At 60.2% G+C, this 15,352-nt stretch overlaps 2 protein-coding genes across 2 annotated transcripts; one reads left to right on the top strand and one right to left on the bottom strand.

The window, feature by feature from the left end:
- Positions 1-5,054, top strand: LOC143831480 (class II histocompatibility antigen, M beta 1 chain). The gene is made up of 6 exons (XM_077324492.1): positions 1-194; positions 851-1,135; positions 1,485-1,763; positions 3,497-3,613; positions 4,231-4,266; positions 4,707-5,054. The coding sequence occupies exons 1-6, from the start codon at positions 131-133 to the stop codon at positions 4,715-4,717; spliced, it is 792 nt and encodes a 263-aa protein (XP_077180607.1). The 5' UTR covers positions 1-130; the 3' UTR covers positions 4,718-5,054.
- Positions 5,055-7,566: 2,512 nt separating this feature from the next.
- RING1 (ring finger protein 1) lies at positions 7,567-14,667 on the bottom strand. The gene is made up of 7 exons (XM_077324491.1): positions 14,571-14,667; positions 13,860-13,950; positions 13,357-13,517; positions 13,029-13,244; positions 10,676-10,972; positions 9,352-9,520; positions 7,567-8,067 (listed from the first exon to the last, which is right to left on the bottom strand). Exons 2-7 carry the CDS (start codon positions 13,935-13,937, stop codon positions 7,966-7,968), a joined length of 1,023 nt encoding a protein of 340 aa, XP_077180606.1. The 5' UTR covers positions 13,938-13,950; positions 14,571-14,667; the 3' UTR covers positions 7,567-7,965.
- Positions 14,668-15,352: the final 685 nt, after the last annotated feature.

The raw sequence follows: 15,352 nt of genomic DNA on the forward strand, positions 1-15,352 counted from the left end.
CGGGAGGCACTGGCGCGCCGGGAGCCGCTCGGCACCCAGCAGCAGCAGCAGCAGCAGCAGCAGCAGGTGCAGGAGGAGCGCGCGGTCGGGGGCCCGAGGGAGGCGGCCTCTGCGGGCGCCCCTGGCCGGGATGGGGAGGTCCCCCCTGCTTCCCGCCTGGGCGCTGTGCCTGGCCCTCGGGCTCCTGCCAGCAGGTACGACGGGACGGGACGGGACGGGACGGGCGAGCTCCCATGCGTGGACCTGAGCAGAGGGCGCCGGCCGAGCACAGTGCTCCTGAGCGTATGCAGAGTGCCTTTCCCAGAAGGGCCCGCCCCTGCCTCACCGCCCGCCATACACCGCAGCAGGCGAGCCCCCTGCCCCAAAAGCTCGCTCCGGCACGAGAAAGGGCGCGCGGCCGAAGGGTCTCTTCGGAGGGGGGGGGCTGCCAAAGGCGCCTCATGGAAACCTGCGTGAAATGAAATGAAACTCTTCTTCCTCGGGCCGTTGCTGAGTTCCCCACAGCCGCCCGGCCGGGTAGCGCTTGCGGGGCGAAACTGGTGGCTCTGCGGGGAGGGGGGTGGACGATGGGCTGGGCCGGCGCAGCTGCTCCGTCTGCCAGGAGAAGGAAGGTTGGCCCTGGGGTCGGTAAGCGTCGTCGGGGCGGCTCAGGAGGGACTCCCGGCCTGTCTCGCCCGTGTGAACGCCGCAGCGTCGGCCATCTGAGCGCGCTTCCCCGCCAGAGCGCCGGCCCGGCTCGGCCTGCGCCCTCCCAGCCCGTCCCCGGACGGCTTCTGCGCGGGGAGGGGGGGGGGCTGTACGGCGGTCCGCCCCCCTTGACCCCCTCTCTGCCCGCTCCCCCCCTCCCCAGAGAGCTTCGTGCTGCAGCTGGAGCTGGACTGCCCCCTCTCGGCCGCGGGCCGCTCGCTGGGCGCCAGCTGGACGGTGGCCTTCAACAAGATGCCCGTGGTCTGCTACGACTACCCCGCCGGGCAGTTCGTGCCCTGCGGCCTGGGCTACTTCCCCGGCTGGGACCAGGTGGCCTCCTACCTCGCGGAGGAGCTCAGCCAGGCCTTCCCCGACTGGGACCGGACCACACAGGACCTCTGCCGCAGCCAGACGCGTTCCCTCTGGGCCAGCACCGGCGGCCGGCACAGTGAGTCCCGGGGCAGGAGGGGGGCAGGCCAAGGGGAACCCCACCCCACCCCACCCCTCCCACGCTGCCCTGCCTTCAGAGCCCCTCTCTGGGAAACGCTGCCAGCCCCTCCCTGGGTCTGATTTGGGAGGGATCTGAACCCAAAGCCTGCCCGGGTGCCCCCCCCCCGTGGGCAGTTGGAGGGCAAAAGACGGCCTCCTTCTGTGTAGGGGGAAGCAACACTCTCCCCCCTGGAAAGGGAAGCGAGGGCCTCTGTCCCCTTGGGGGCAGCAGAACGAGTCCCCACTGGCTGGTGCTGGCTTGGGGGGGGGGATGCAACATTTACTCCTTTCTCTTCCCCCGCCCCCAGCACCCCCGAACATCCGCCTCTTCCCCATCGCCCCCGAGAACACGCCGGCGCCCGTCATGCTGGCCTGCGAGGTGTGGGGCTTCTATCCGGCCGAGGTGACCGTCACGTGGCTGCGGAACGGGGCCTTTGTGAAGAACAACTCTGGCACGGCAGTGGTCTCCAACGGGGACTGGACCTACCAGGCGCGGCTGAGCCTGCCCGTCTACCCCCAGAGCGGGGAGAAGTACACCTGCCGGGTGGACCATGCCAGCCTGCCCCGGCCCCTGACCAAGGACTGGGGTGAGTGCTTGGGGGGAGGGCGGCCAGTGGGAATGCTGTCCCGTTTCCCCCCCCCCCCAAGCGAGAAGGGACCATGTTCTCTGCTCAGGGAAGAATCCCCAAAGAGCTCCAGGGCTGGGCGAGGATGGCAAAGGGGCGGGGGCTTCCCCCAAACATTGCTGAAGCCCATGATGGCAGGGGCTCATGGGAATTGTAGTCCATGGATGTCAGGAGAGCCAGCTTGGCCACCTCTGCCCTAAAGAAAGCTGCAAGGCCAGAGGTGTTGGGGAGGGAATAAGAGGGGAATCATCTACCTGAATGAGGGGAAAGACCTCCCTCCCCCCCCCTCCAAACGTCCTGGGCAAGATCCACAGAGGAGGTGTCTTCAGAGGTGGCGTTTTGCATAATTTAGATCGATTCCCACCAAGGAGGGGAAGGTGGGTGTTTCCCCCTCCTCCTTTGCAGCCCCAAGGTTGGCTGCTGCCCCCTTTCTAAATTTCCCTTCCCCCTTGTTCCAGAACCCCAGAGGGGCAGGGCCCTGGGATCCGTGGTGGCCCTAGCACCCATTGCGCCTTCTGCCCCACCAGGAGCCCTCTAGGAAGTCCTCTCAGGATGTCAAAGAGGCAGCCCCCCACCCCCCAAGTAGAGGCAGCATTGGGAGGAGGGGGAGACGGGGCACTGCATCATGGAAGGAAGACCCCCATCTCAATAGGCAGAACAAGAATTGGTTCTTAGATGCTGCTTTTCTCTGCCAGAAGGAGTCTCAAAGGGGCTTATAATTCCCTTCCTTTGTCTCTCAAACTGGAGAGCCGGTTTGGTGTAGTGGTTAGGAGTGCGGACTTCTAATCTGGCATTCCAGGTTCGATTCTGCACTCCCCCACATGCAGCCAGGTGGGTGACTCTGGGCTCCCCACGACACAAATAAAACTGTTCTGACCGAGCAGTGATATCAGGGCTCTCTCAGCCTCACCCACTTCACAGGGTGTCTGTTGTGGGGAGAGGAAAGGAAAGGTGATTGGAAGCAGTTTTGAGCCTCCTTTGGACAGAGAAAGTGGCATATAAGAACCAACTCTTCTTCTCCCCACCGCAGATACTCTCTGAGGTAGGTGAGGCTTCTAAAAAGAGCCCTGACAGAACTGCTTGGTCAGAACAGCTCTATCAGTGCTCCAAAGTCACCCAACTGGCTGCATGTGGAGGAGGGGCGGGGAATCAAACCCAGCTTGACCGATTAGGAGCTGCCACTCCAAACCACGCCACCACGCTGGCAGGAGAAGGGAGGGCTTTCTTACCTGGGCAGGATTGGGGTTGGGAGTGGGGACAGGTATGGGTGGGGGTGGGGAGCCAAATCCTTGGGGCCTGGAATGGCTAACAACCCCCACCCCCCAATACAAAACACATACCATTGAAGTTCAGTCCCTGTCATTTCTCTGTATTTTTTTTCCTTTTATGTGGGTGGAGGAAACACCCTGGGGGCGTTTCTGCACACCCCATCCCCTCCCCATGCGCTGGGCAGCTGGGTTTTCCTGTGCGGAAGGGCGGCAGCTGCTGGGGGGCCCTGAAGTGGCCCAATGTAGTGTGTGTGGAAGGGCCCCCAACAAGAGAGGAGGGTGGGGTGGGGTGGGGGCGGGGAGAGAAACGACGGAAGGACGGGAGGGGGGCCGCTTTTCTGCCTCCCTCGTGGAAGGGCTCCGTGGGAAGGTGGAGGGGCCCCTCTGAGCCAGGGGCTTTGGGTGACATCCCCCCCTCTCCCCCAGAGCCAGGCCTGACCCTGCAGCTCAAGGTGAAGGTGGGGGTCTCCAGCGCTGTGCTGGGGCTGGGCCTCCTCATCCTCGTTGTCGGCATCGTCCGCTGGAGCAAGCAGGCTCCCAAAGGTAAGGGAAGGCGCATGTTTGCAGGGGGGGGGGGAGACTCTGTGGCACACAGTGAGAGACCAAAGGGATGACCAAAACCAAGGAGGCTCTATTTGTAAGAATCCCTGCATGCAGAGAAGTAGGCTGTCAAGGAAGAGGCAGGACCAAACTCTTCCCTGGATGGGCTCTGTCTGCAGGCTGCCTATTCCCTACGTGCCAGCCCTACAGGTGTGGTGGAAGACCTCCCACTGACCCCCCTCCCCTCCCCTCCCCCTCCCCCTCCCCCTCCCCCTCCCCTGCATTTCCCCAAGTTCCTTAGACCAGGACTAGAAACTTGAGCCTTGAACAAATGAGATGTTTCCACGAGGCCTAGTTGTGCCTTGTGGCTGCAAAGCTGCACTAAAGTGCGGGAGGAAGGAAGGCCCCCTCCCCAGAGCGGCTGGGGAGGGGGAATTTGCCTGTATGTGTGGGTGGAGGGGCTATTCTGGGGGATGGTCCCCTCCCACTGGCTGCCCCCTTCTCCTGTGCTGAATGTTGGGACCAGCCACAAAGTGTGTGTGTGTGTGTGTGTTTGGGGAGGGTGTATGCAGACTCAGCACTCCTCTTGCTGACTTCCTCCTTTCTCTCCCCCCCCCCAGGTTATGTCCCCATTGATGGCACAGACTACCCCCCAGGTAAGTCTTCTCCGCCCTCCTCTTCTTTGGACTCCTAAAAGGGCTCCTGGGCCTTTTGTGCACCAGGGGCTCCCAGGAAGCCCCCAAGAGGGACAGGAAGCTGCTGCCGTCTCAGCCTGGAGGGCCACGTGCCCTGAGTCCACGCAGAGCAGGTGCCTGCACTCTGACTTCCTACCCAAGTGCTTATTGGGCTACTCAAGAGGTCCCCCCCCAAGTTGGGAAGGGGGCAGGGCCTGGGCGTTCTTGGGACTGACCCAGCTGACTGATAGCTGGAAGGAGCCTCTGGCTGGAGGGGCAGCTCTGCTGGCTGGCGAGGGAGGGAGGGAGGGAGGGCTGCAGTTCCGTGCCTGGCTTGAGGGGCCCCTGGAGCATCCGCTGGGCTCCTGCCAGAGCCACGAGCCCCCTAACCTCTCCTGTCCCTCCCTCTCTTCCTTCCACAGCCGGCTCCTAGGAGGGCGTCCGGCCTGCGTCTTCCCCGCCAGACTCGGACCTCCCAGCGGCTCCGCAGAACAGGGGCACGGGGGGTGGGGAGGGGGGCTGGCCCAGCTGTGGCTCCTTAGAGGCTTCCCTCTCTCCCCACTTCCAGTGGGGGTTGGCGTTCCACCCAGGGGAGCGGAAGTGCTCCCTTTGGTGTGTGCAGAAGGGCGGGGCGGGTGCCTGATGTGTGGGGGAGGGGGGCCAAGTCAGTGCCCGGCCCCTTCTGTTCCAGATGTGCCAGCAAGAGCTGAACCGCAGTCGAAACTGGTGCCCTTCTGAAACAGCAATAAAACATTTCTAGTTCTCGTCCAGCGGCCGCCTCAGCACTGATTCGCGTGGGGGCTGGGGGCTGGGGTGGGGCTCAACCCGCAGGGGAAGGCAGCAGTTGTCGCCTTGGGGGAAAACGTTCAGTGGGTTGAGAGTCCCTTCGAGCCTCAGGTATGGCGGGTACTGCCGGGTTTGGGCTCCCTATTGGATGGCCGGTGGCACCGGCAGAAATCCTCCCCAGCAAGCCACTTGGGGCAACGGGCAGGCAGGAGAGGCAGCCGGTCAATGTCGGGGGGGGGGGGTCGGGGCACCACAGGCCAGACTCTGCCGGCAGCTGCGTCACACCCCCAAGACGTGGGGGGACGATGACCTCCTGGTGCATTTCCCCTGGTGGGGGGATGCTCCCCCCCCAGCTTGTAGAGTCCCAAAAGCCCCACCATAGAAAGGGAGGGGTTATTCCTGCCCCACTCCCTTCCAGGCCAACAAGGAATAAGACTTTGACCATCCATTCAATGGGGCGGCAAATCCCCTCTTTCCAAGTCTGCTAATTTCAAGACAATTGGAGGGGGCACGAAAAATTGGCTGCCCTGTTGTGGGGGGCGGGGGCAGAAAGCAGAAGGTCCCACGTTCCCACCCTGACCTGGAGGAGCCAGGGAAAGCTTGGGTGCACCCCTTGCCTGGTGCAGGAAGGCCGTTTTGGAGGAGATGAAGCCACAGCTGGACTCTGCCTCCAGAAGCTTCCTGCACGCAGTCAGAGTCGGCGGACTGCCACGCCCCTGGACAACACCCGGGGGGGGGGGAGCATCTCCACTCTTCAGAGGAGGCAGCGTTGGCCACATTTCGGCAGGAGCCACCAACATCTCTCCCTCCTTGCCTAGACTGGTGTGTCTGGAGCAGCAGAAGAGAGCCAGAATCCAGCAGGACTTGAGAGACTAACCAAATTGGTGACAGGAGAGGAGCTTTCATGAGCCACTGCTCATGTTCATCTGTCCTTCTCTCCTAAAGAGTGATTTCAGATGCTGAATGACGTCAGCAGGCTAATGACCACAGCAGGTGAATGACAAGAGCAGGCATGACTGGGTTTGGGGTGATATTCAGAGGGGTCATAGGCATGAAGAAATCAGCAAAGGTCATGAGACAGGAAACCCAGGTCTGGATTCAGGCCAGGAGGATGCATTGTTGAGTTTCATTATCAGCTGCAATTCTGCAGTTTCCCTTTCTAAGCTCCCTTTGATACTCCTTTGTAATAGAACTGTTACTCATAAGTCAACAGCGACTGGATGTCCTGGAGGGTTAAAATGCCCCTATTTTTTAATGATGTGATTTCTAACGTCACACTGCGCTCCAGGATATAAAGACCGACGGACTCCGAGTTTTGCTGTATCTGAAGACAGGAACAGAGACTCACAAAAGCTCCTCCCCTGCCACAAATTGGGTTAGTCTTGAAGGTGCTCCTGGACTCCAGCTCTTCTCCTCTCCTGGTACGAGAGACAGACACACATGGCCATTCATCTGGATCCGTCTCCCGGAAGGCACCACATTTAGCCTGACGGAAGGGGAATCTATCCACCTTGTGACAGGAGGACAGTGGACTTCCCTCCTAGCTGTACCTGAGGAAGCAAGCCAGTGAGTCACAAACGCTGCCCCCCCCCCTGCCAGGAATACTGTTGGTCTCAAGGGGGCTTCTGGTCTCTGGGCCTCCCCTCTGCTGCGAGAGACAGACTCAGCCCTCCTGGGTGAAGAGAGCTGTGACTTCCAAAAGCCCCCCCCCCCGGCGGCGGTACTCCCAAACTCTGTCTCTCTCCTCCTCATTAGGCCTGCGCAATTCAATTCGACATGGCCAAAAAGTACCCAAATAAGCCTTGGTTCAAACACGAATGGTCTGCCTCTGGGCTGGATTGCCACCTCCCAAGGTCTAAAAGGCCAAATCAACATTTAAGCTTTAAAGGGAAAGGGGGGGGGAGTTCCCAGTCCCTGTGGGGGGTGGGTGGAGGGAGTGGCACCAAAGTAGCAGGATACCTGCAGGATACCTCTCCCCAAAAGCACCCCCAGGTTGCAAAAAGATTGGATGGGGGGGGGGAGTCCAATTCTAAACACCATTCTTTCCTATGATGAGGAAAACCCAGATTTGCAAAAGGTCCGAATTTTCTCCTCCTGGCACATCCCTTGTGTGGACCCTTTGGCTGGGCCGCCTGCGGGGGCTCTGCCGCCCTTTCCTCACTGCAGCCTCCCCTGGGGCACCAGCTGCATGGGACCGGGGCAGGAGGGGTGCTGGGAGGTCAAGACAGCCCCTCTGGTTCCTCAGGCCCGGCCTTTCCACCCCCACAGCATTCTCCATAGAGCCCCTGCCCACCAGGGCCCTGAGGCTCGACCCCTGCCAGTTAACCCCCCCCCCCGCCCAGGCCTGCTGTGCCCCTCTGTCGCTTAACCCCCCCCACAAGAGGCGGGGGCCGACATGCATTGTGGGGGCAGGGCCCTGGCAGTGAGGCCCAGCTCTGATGCTCCCCCCTTCCCCACAGACCACCATGCAGAGAAAGAGAGAGGCTGGAGTCAGCCTTAGAAAGAGGCCAAACTTCTGTGATCAACTCATTTTCATAAAACAGCTGCAAAAATGTCAGGACCCCTCACCCCCCCCCCCCCGCACGTGCAAGGCCAGGAACTTTCAGTCATTAGCAGGAAGGGGGGGGGGGAAGCAGAAACTTGTGTGTGTGTGTGGGGGGGTGTCACCCACTCCAGAGGGCAAGAGTCCCTGTTGGGGGGGGGGGGAGAATGCCGGGTGGGGGGGGCAGACGTGGCAGCAGCTCAGTCTCTTGCAGCTGGGCACCCCCCCTCCTCCCGAAAGAGTCTCTTCCTGAAAAGTCCTCTTGCTGCCTCCGAGAGCCTCCCGGGGGTGAGGAGGCAGCCCCCCCCTCTCTCTCCGTGCTCTGGGCCGAGGGCTGCGGAGGGGGGGCCGGCTCACTTTTGCTCCTTGGTGGGGGCGTAGTAGAGCTCCAGGGGGCGGCTCAGCTTCCAGTACTTCTCGTTCACCAGCTCCAGAGTCACGGATCCGTTCAGCGTCTGTGCAGGGGGAGGGGAACACGTCAGAGGCACCGGCCAAGGCCCCACAGCCCCCCTTGGGCCTCCCTGCCCCCCTGCCTACAGTCCGCTCCTGGAAGTTACCCATGGTCGCCCAAAGGAAAACTCCAAGGAATCCAGGCCCAAAGAAGCAGCAGGCACCTGGCTCAGAGCAAAGAGCTCTCTCAAGCAAGTCAGCCAAGCAGCATGCAGCAAAGGGCAGCCTCAACAACACACGCACAAACCGCAGGAGGGGCAAACAAACCACTTCTCTGGACTCTGCTGCCTGGCCCCCTCCTCCGCTAGCCAGTAAAGGAAGACTCCCAAAAACACAGGGCAGAGAAAGGGATCCAGCCCCTGACCGATGTAGCAGAAAGATCAGGGAAGCAACTGTTCCAGCCTCTATAGCTAGGAGGCACCTGGGCAGGGGCCACACCTGAGGAGCATCGCTGGGAAATTCAGAAAGGCAGGACAGCAATGGCCACAGGAAGAGGCAGCTTTAAAAGGGCACGGGAGACTTAGGGAGGATGGACCTCTCAGTCGTGACTATCCCTAGTGGGCAAGGGAAACCGCCACATTCAGATGCAGTAAACCTCTGGATCCCAGAGCCAGGAGGCAGCATCAGGGAAAGGCCTCAGCCCCTTTGCCCTGTTTCTGGCCTTCCAGAGGAACTGGCTGGCCCCTGGGTGAGACTGGAGGCTGGACTGGAGGGACCCTCCCGGGTCTGACCCAGCAGGGCTCTCCTGATGTCCTTTGGAAGGCCTCGGCCTCCATGCCCTGTGGCTGGACCTTCAGAGGAATTGGCTGACCCCTGGGAGAGACAGGAGGCTGGACTGGAGGGACCCTCCGTGGTCTGGCCCAGCACGGCTCTCATGATGTCTTTAGCCAGGCCTCGGCCTCTCTGCCCTCCCCTTGGCCCTCCAGAGGAGCTGGCTGGCCCCTAGGTAAGACAGGAGGCTGGACTAGGTGGACCCTACCTACTCTGACCCAGCAGTTCTCTTCTGAGGGTCTTCTCAGGGGAAGGCCTTAGCCTCTCTGCCCCATTGTTGACCCTCCGGAAGAACTGGCTGGCCCCTGGGTGAGACGGAGGGCTGGACTGGAGGGACTCTCCCTGGTCCGACCCAGCAGGGCCCTCCTGAGATTCTGCTGAACACAGAGTGTGGCCCTTGGATTTCTAAGCCAGATACACACCCCTTGAGGTTCTTCTTCCCATGGCCCCAAAATCCAGGCATGGAGCTCCGCTGTCTCCTCTCCCGGCCCCCTCCCCTCTGCTCCCCCTGCTCTTACCGTGAAGGCCCCCCCAGCCGTGGTGATGTAGATAGTGTACTGCTTCTCGCTCACGTCTTCGAGGGCGGGGGCTTCTGGGCCGGGGCCGGGTGCCTCCTCCAGGGCGATGCGCAAGGCCAGATACTTGGAGAGATGATCCACCGTGGCGTTGGCCGTGGTCTTCACGTACCTGCCAGGGCAGAAGGCAGAAGTGGGAGAATGGGGGGCCACCCCTGGAAGCCTTGTCCTCCTGACAGCATCTCCAAACCTCCAAGAAGTTTTGGGAGCAGCTGGGCTGGCATTTTGGCTACTGGGGATCACACCCGAGGATGGAGTTGGGCGTCTTCCCCGGCCACTTTTTGGCTTCAGTGGTGTTCCCAGTATTGGGAAGGGAAGCAACGCCACCACTTCAAGCCCCAGGCTCCGTCCGCACGAGGCCTCCTCCTCCTCCTCCTCTGGGCCCCCCCCCCCAGAAACTGCCTTGCATGCTGGAAACCTAAAGCTGGACCCTGGAGAGGCCTTTCCTTTCTTTCCTCCTGCTGGCCCAATAAAACGTTTCCTGGCGGTCACTGGAGCGAGTGAGCAGCTTGGGGGGTAGGAGTGGGGACCAGGGGGAAGGAGGCAGGAACAGCCCTGCAGGGGTGTTTGCTGTGAAGCAGTTACACCCTTTGGGCAATGGTTGTGGGTTCCTTGGAAACGCCTGGTTAGACACTGTGGAAAACAGGATGCTCCACCGGACAGACGCCAAAGCCATAGCTTGCCCACATCTCCCAAAAACTCTAGGCCAGCCTCAGGTCACCCCACCCACTGTATCTGGACTGGGGGGTCACCAGAGCCAAAAGGTGGGAAGCATGGCTGTAGAACACCAGAATCCTAGAGGTGGGAGGAACCTCTAAGGCCATCTAGTCCAACCCCCTGCAGAATGCCCACCCACAGGGACCCGATTCCATGCCTGGGTGATCCCTCCCTCCCTTCAAATACTGCATTTTGCTCAAGCCTCTCTGCCTCAGAGGCTCTGTGTTTTCAGAGGTCATGGACACAGCAGAGGAACAAGGCCCTTCGCGGTCTGGGACCCAAATACCAAGTCCACCATTATTTAAAAAATGTTTTTAGGAGTCTATTGTAATTGGAGATATGTCCGATGTTTTAATGGGGCTTTAATTCCGACAAACTTTAACCCACCGTGAGCCAGTCATGAGAGTGGCGGGAAATAAGTCCAAATAATAAACAAACAAATAAATAAAGACTAACCAAATTTGCGGAAGGGGAGGAGATTTCGTGACAAAAGAAAAAGAGCCGTGGGGGGGGGGCGGCCCTTTCCCCTTCAACTCTGTGGTCTCCTCACCTGGTCTGGGAATAGGCGCCTTTCTCTACCAGGACTGGGTGGGGCTGGAAGACCAGCTCGATCTCACTGCTGCTCGGCTCGGCCCCGGGCTCTGGGCTGCCCCGGCCCCCCTCGTGGGAGGTCTCCGGCTCAGGGCCCGACTCGTCCGAGGCACGGGAGCGCTTGCGGCTGGGCCCGGCCTCCGGCTGGCTGGGGGCCGAGGCGTTGCTGAGGTGGGAGCGGCTGTCGCAGTTGTCCTCCCCGCCGCTGAACGTTGTGTTGTCCGACTCCGGGGGGTGCTTGCGGACACGCTGGCCCCTGCAGGGAGGGAGGCAGGGGGAGATGCTAGGCCCACTCCGCCAGCCCCTGAGAGTAGACAGAAGCTCAAGGGGGTGCCTGGAGGGATGCGTGGAAATGCAAAGGCCACCGGAAAAAATAGGGAGATGCGGGGGGGGGGGGGCACATTTAAGCCAAATTTTCTGCTGGAAAAATCCAGGGGAGCAATGAAGAAAAAAAAACTTTAATAAAAGATTTTCTTTTTTAGAAAGAGTAAAAAAACATAAAACAAAAACACCAGTCCTTAAAAACATTTCACTCAATCTAACATTTAACACAAGTATTGTTGGGTTGTTTTTTTTCAGTTCAAGGGATTTATCCTATGATTATTTCTCCACGGAAAGAGTGAAATGAGAGACAGGGTTTACTCAAAATGTATAGAATATATATATATTTTTTAATTAGAGGAGTTGGTTTTTATACTCCACTTTTCACTACCTGAAGGCGTCCTAAAGCAGCTTCCAGTCGCCTTCCCTGCCTCTCCCCACAACAGGCACCCTGTGTGGGAGGTGGGACTGAGAGAAGCTCTGAGAGAACTGTGCCTGGCCCAAGTTCACCCAGCTGACTGCATATTGAGGGGAAATGGGAAATCAAACCGAGCTCTCCAGATTTGAGGCTGTATTTCTTATCCGCAACACCACGCATCTTACGCCATGAACTGCAGCGATAATTCCTAAGAATATTATAGACCCCTACAATGCTTCCAAGATTTTTTCCCCATATAGATTTGGGCAACAATCAACAGAATATAATATGCGTAAAGGAAATGAAATTCCATAAATTTGCCATATAATACATTTTCATATGTTAAGTAAAAAAGTATGCATTTCATGTAGTTAAATTAATTTTAAAAACCCAGGTTTCATAAGAAAGTAAATATTACATATATTTCCATCTTTCCCAGAATTTCCATTTGACTTCCTGATGGCATTTATATTTATTTTATTTATTTTATTTCTATACCACCCTTCCATATGGCTCAGGGCGGTTTACATACAACATCATAGGGGATACATGGAACAAGTCAACATACAACATAACAACCCAACAGAGGTTCTAAACAACAACTTCAGTGTTCTCAACAATAACAACATAACGAGCTTAACCCCCTAGAGAGGTCAGGCTGCTTCAGGCCATGGAGGGAGGGAATGTCAGAGGTGGGGGGGACGGGGACTTGTGGTCAGTCTCCGGCAAATGCCCGGTGGAGGCTATGTCTAAAAAATTTCTGGAAATGTTCTGTCCCTTGTTATGCTGTAAGGATGCCACGAAGGGTCAGCAACCCATTCTAGATGAATTCCCCCCAGGCCAGGCTGGATTCTGGAGATTTTTAGGGTGTGTGAGGGGGGGATCCCTGGGGCATGAAATAGGGGTCACTGTGGGGGAGACAGGTAGGTCTGAGTTCCTGCATTGTGCAGGTGGTCGAACTAGATGACTCTGGAGGTCCCTTCCAACTCTCTGATTCTAGGATTCTCCCTCAGAGGCAAGGAAAATCCGAAGCAGCTTCTTTGTTTAGATTCAGGCCAGAGACAGAAAAGCCGGGAGGGGCAGGGATCTCATATGAAAGGGTGCCTTTTCTGCTTTTAAATTTCTTTTTTAAAAATCGGCTTTGCAAGAAAGGAAGTCCTGCACATTTTCAGTTTTTCAGAACCCCGCTCCCATCTTTCGCCTGGCAACCGCGCAAGACTTTTTCCGGAGGGAAGCCGCATGGGCTCGTGATGTACCCGACGTATATTCGGCTTCCCTGGGTCTCTGGGGGGAGGCCGATGGCCCTGACTACCCCCAGCCCCCATGCTTAAAGGCCCCAGAGGGGAACTTCACTGAGCCAGGGATGGAAGGCCAAACCCTGTCCCTGCCCACTCCTACTCTGGGTTTCTACTGACGCTTCCCTGCCCACTGAGACAGCCTTGCTCAGCCCCACCCTCCACTCCTTCCAGCAGCCCAAAGGGTTCGAGAACTCCAGTGGGGCACCCCGATGCACCAAAGGCGCCTTGAGCCAGAGAGGGCACCTCCAGGAGGCCCTCCGAGTCCCCCGCGGTACCTGGTCATGGCCTGCATCTTGAGGCCCTCCTCCATGCTGCTCCGCAGAGCCTGCTGGTTGTGCAGCCGGTTCAGCTTGGCCAGCACCCGGTCCTGGTGGGCCTCATACTCGTCCCGGCTCGGGTAGATCTTGGAAATGAGGGCATCAAAGTTGGGGTCGGGCCGCAGCGACCTCTTGGAGACCAGCTTCTTCCGGCAGGTGGGGCATTCCTTATTCCTAGGGCAAGGGGGAGGTGGGGGGCCGCTAGGCATCGCTGGGCAGCAAGCCCCAGCCTCGCGCCCCCCCCAAAACCAGCCCCCCCCACCCTCCCCACCCCCGTGTGCCGTACCCGCTGCGGAGTGCCGTGACAATGCAGTCGGCACAGAAGCGATGGAGGCACTCCTTGGTGGTCATGGTGTGCTTCAGCATGTCCAGGCAGATGGGGCACATCAGCTCGCTGTGCAGGCTGCGGGGGGAGACGGCAATCTCCGTCCCGTCCATGATGGCCTCCTGAACGGGGGGGGGGGGGGGGGGAGAGGAGGAGGAGGAGGTGGGTGCCTGGATCGATGGGCCTCGCCCTGGGCAGGAGACCCATCCCAAACGGGCTGGCCAGCTCAGCAGGGGAGACATGCAGTTGTTGAACCCCCCAACCCTCCCCCCCCCAAGGCTGGCCCCTATGGACCGGAGCCAGTGGGGGAAGGGCACATGCCAGGATGCAGTTTCCAAAAGGAAAGTGACAAGGAAAACGGGGAACAGGAAGGCCCACCCACTAGGTCTAGACTGACCTGGTTTGCCCCTACACTCCCCCCACCCCTCATTGCAAGCAGGCCCATTTCCCCCGCCGGTCCTCACCTGCGGGGTCCGGTGCAGCTCATAGAGACTCAGTTCCCACGTTTTGCTGGCATTCTGAGCAGTGGCCGGAGTCGCCATGGCAGGCGGGGGGCTACGGAGGCAGAAGGACAGTGTGTGTGTGTGTGGGGGGGGGGGGAGATTCACTCAGGTCTCCCCTGCCCACAAAAGCTTGAATGCTTCACACTAGTCCCCATCCACATGTGTGGATTTCTGATCACCCTGCTGCAAGGAGGGAAAGTGCACTCTGTACATGCTCAGGGGAAACCAGCCGCAGTGGCAGTGAAGAGCGGCAGCCTCTAATTTGGAGCACGGGGTTCGAGTCCCCACCACCACCACATGCCCCTGGCTGGGTGACCTCCGGCCAGTCCCCGTTCCCTTCCCACCCCACCTGCCTTCTGCTGTGGGACGACCTGGCTGGCCCCGGACGGAAGGGACCCTCCGCGGCGGGATCCTGCCCGCTGCCAGCGCCCACGAGACCTCCCCCCCCCTCCCGCTCGCCCCTTGCAGGCCCATGGGCTCCGGGGAGGACCTCTGCACACCCTCGACGGCGGCCGGAGCCGCGGCTTGGGCGCTCTGCCCATGCTCGGGAGCCCTCCCCCATCGGCCGCCTGGTGGGAGGGGATGGGGAGAGAGCCCCCCCTGCAAGGCCCTGCCCCTCCCCCGCCCCAGGGCGTTCCCGCCCCCTCCCCCCTCCCGGCGCTCGCTCCCTACCGCCTCGGCGGGGGCTCAGTCTGGCGGCGGCGGCGGCGGCTTCCCCCTCCTGGAGAGGCGGGAGAGGGTGGGAACCTCCGCCGCGCGTCACTTCCCCTCCCCGCCCCGCCCTGACGTCACCGGCCAGGGGGCTCCCCGCCCAGCGCCCGCCCGTGACGTCACGAAGCCCCCCCCCGCCCTCTCGGGGCGCCCTCGGGGATGCGCCAGGCGCGGGCAGGCAGCGGCAGGGCAGGCGGCGCAAGGAAGCCGGGAGCAGGGAGGGGGAAGCCCCCCGGGGACGGGGCCCGCAGGCGCCCCCCAGCCAAGGCGCGGACTCGCCAGGGATGCCAGCCTTCAGGTGGGGCCTGGAGATCCCCTGGAAGGGCAGCTGCCCTCCAGGCTGGAGAGGATCCCTTCCCCGGAGGGAAAGGCTCTGGGGCGTTGCAGCCCCCACCCGGAGAGCAGCCGGCAAGCCTCTAGGGCAGGGGTAGTCAAACTGCGGCCCTCCAGATGTCCATGGACTACAATTCCCATGAGCCCCTGCCAGCATTTGCTGGCAGGGGCTCATGGGAATTGTAGTCCATGGACATCTGGAGGGCCGCAGTTTGACTACCCCTGCTCTAGGGTTTGAGGCCCTTCGGATCTGGAGAACATCAGGAGGAGCGTTAGAGAAACCTGGTGGGAGAACCTTCACCCCTCGAATTGGGGGCACAACTTGTGCAGAAGGGGACAGGCTGATAAAGAATGGGGAGAAGGGGCTCAGAATGTATAGACCACTGAGGATACGCAGGCGGCTGAGCATG

This window comes from Paroedura picta, chromosome 3 (genome assembly GCF_049243985.1).
Source record: "Paroedura picta isolate Pp20150507F chromosome 3, Ppicta_v3.0, whole genome shotgun sequence".
In the NCBI taxonomy this organism is placed as follows: domain Eukaryota; kingdom Metazoa; phylum Chordata; class Lepidosauria; order Squamata; family Gekkonidae; genus Paroedura; species Paroedura picta.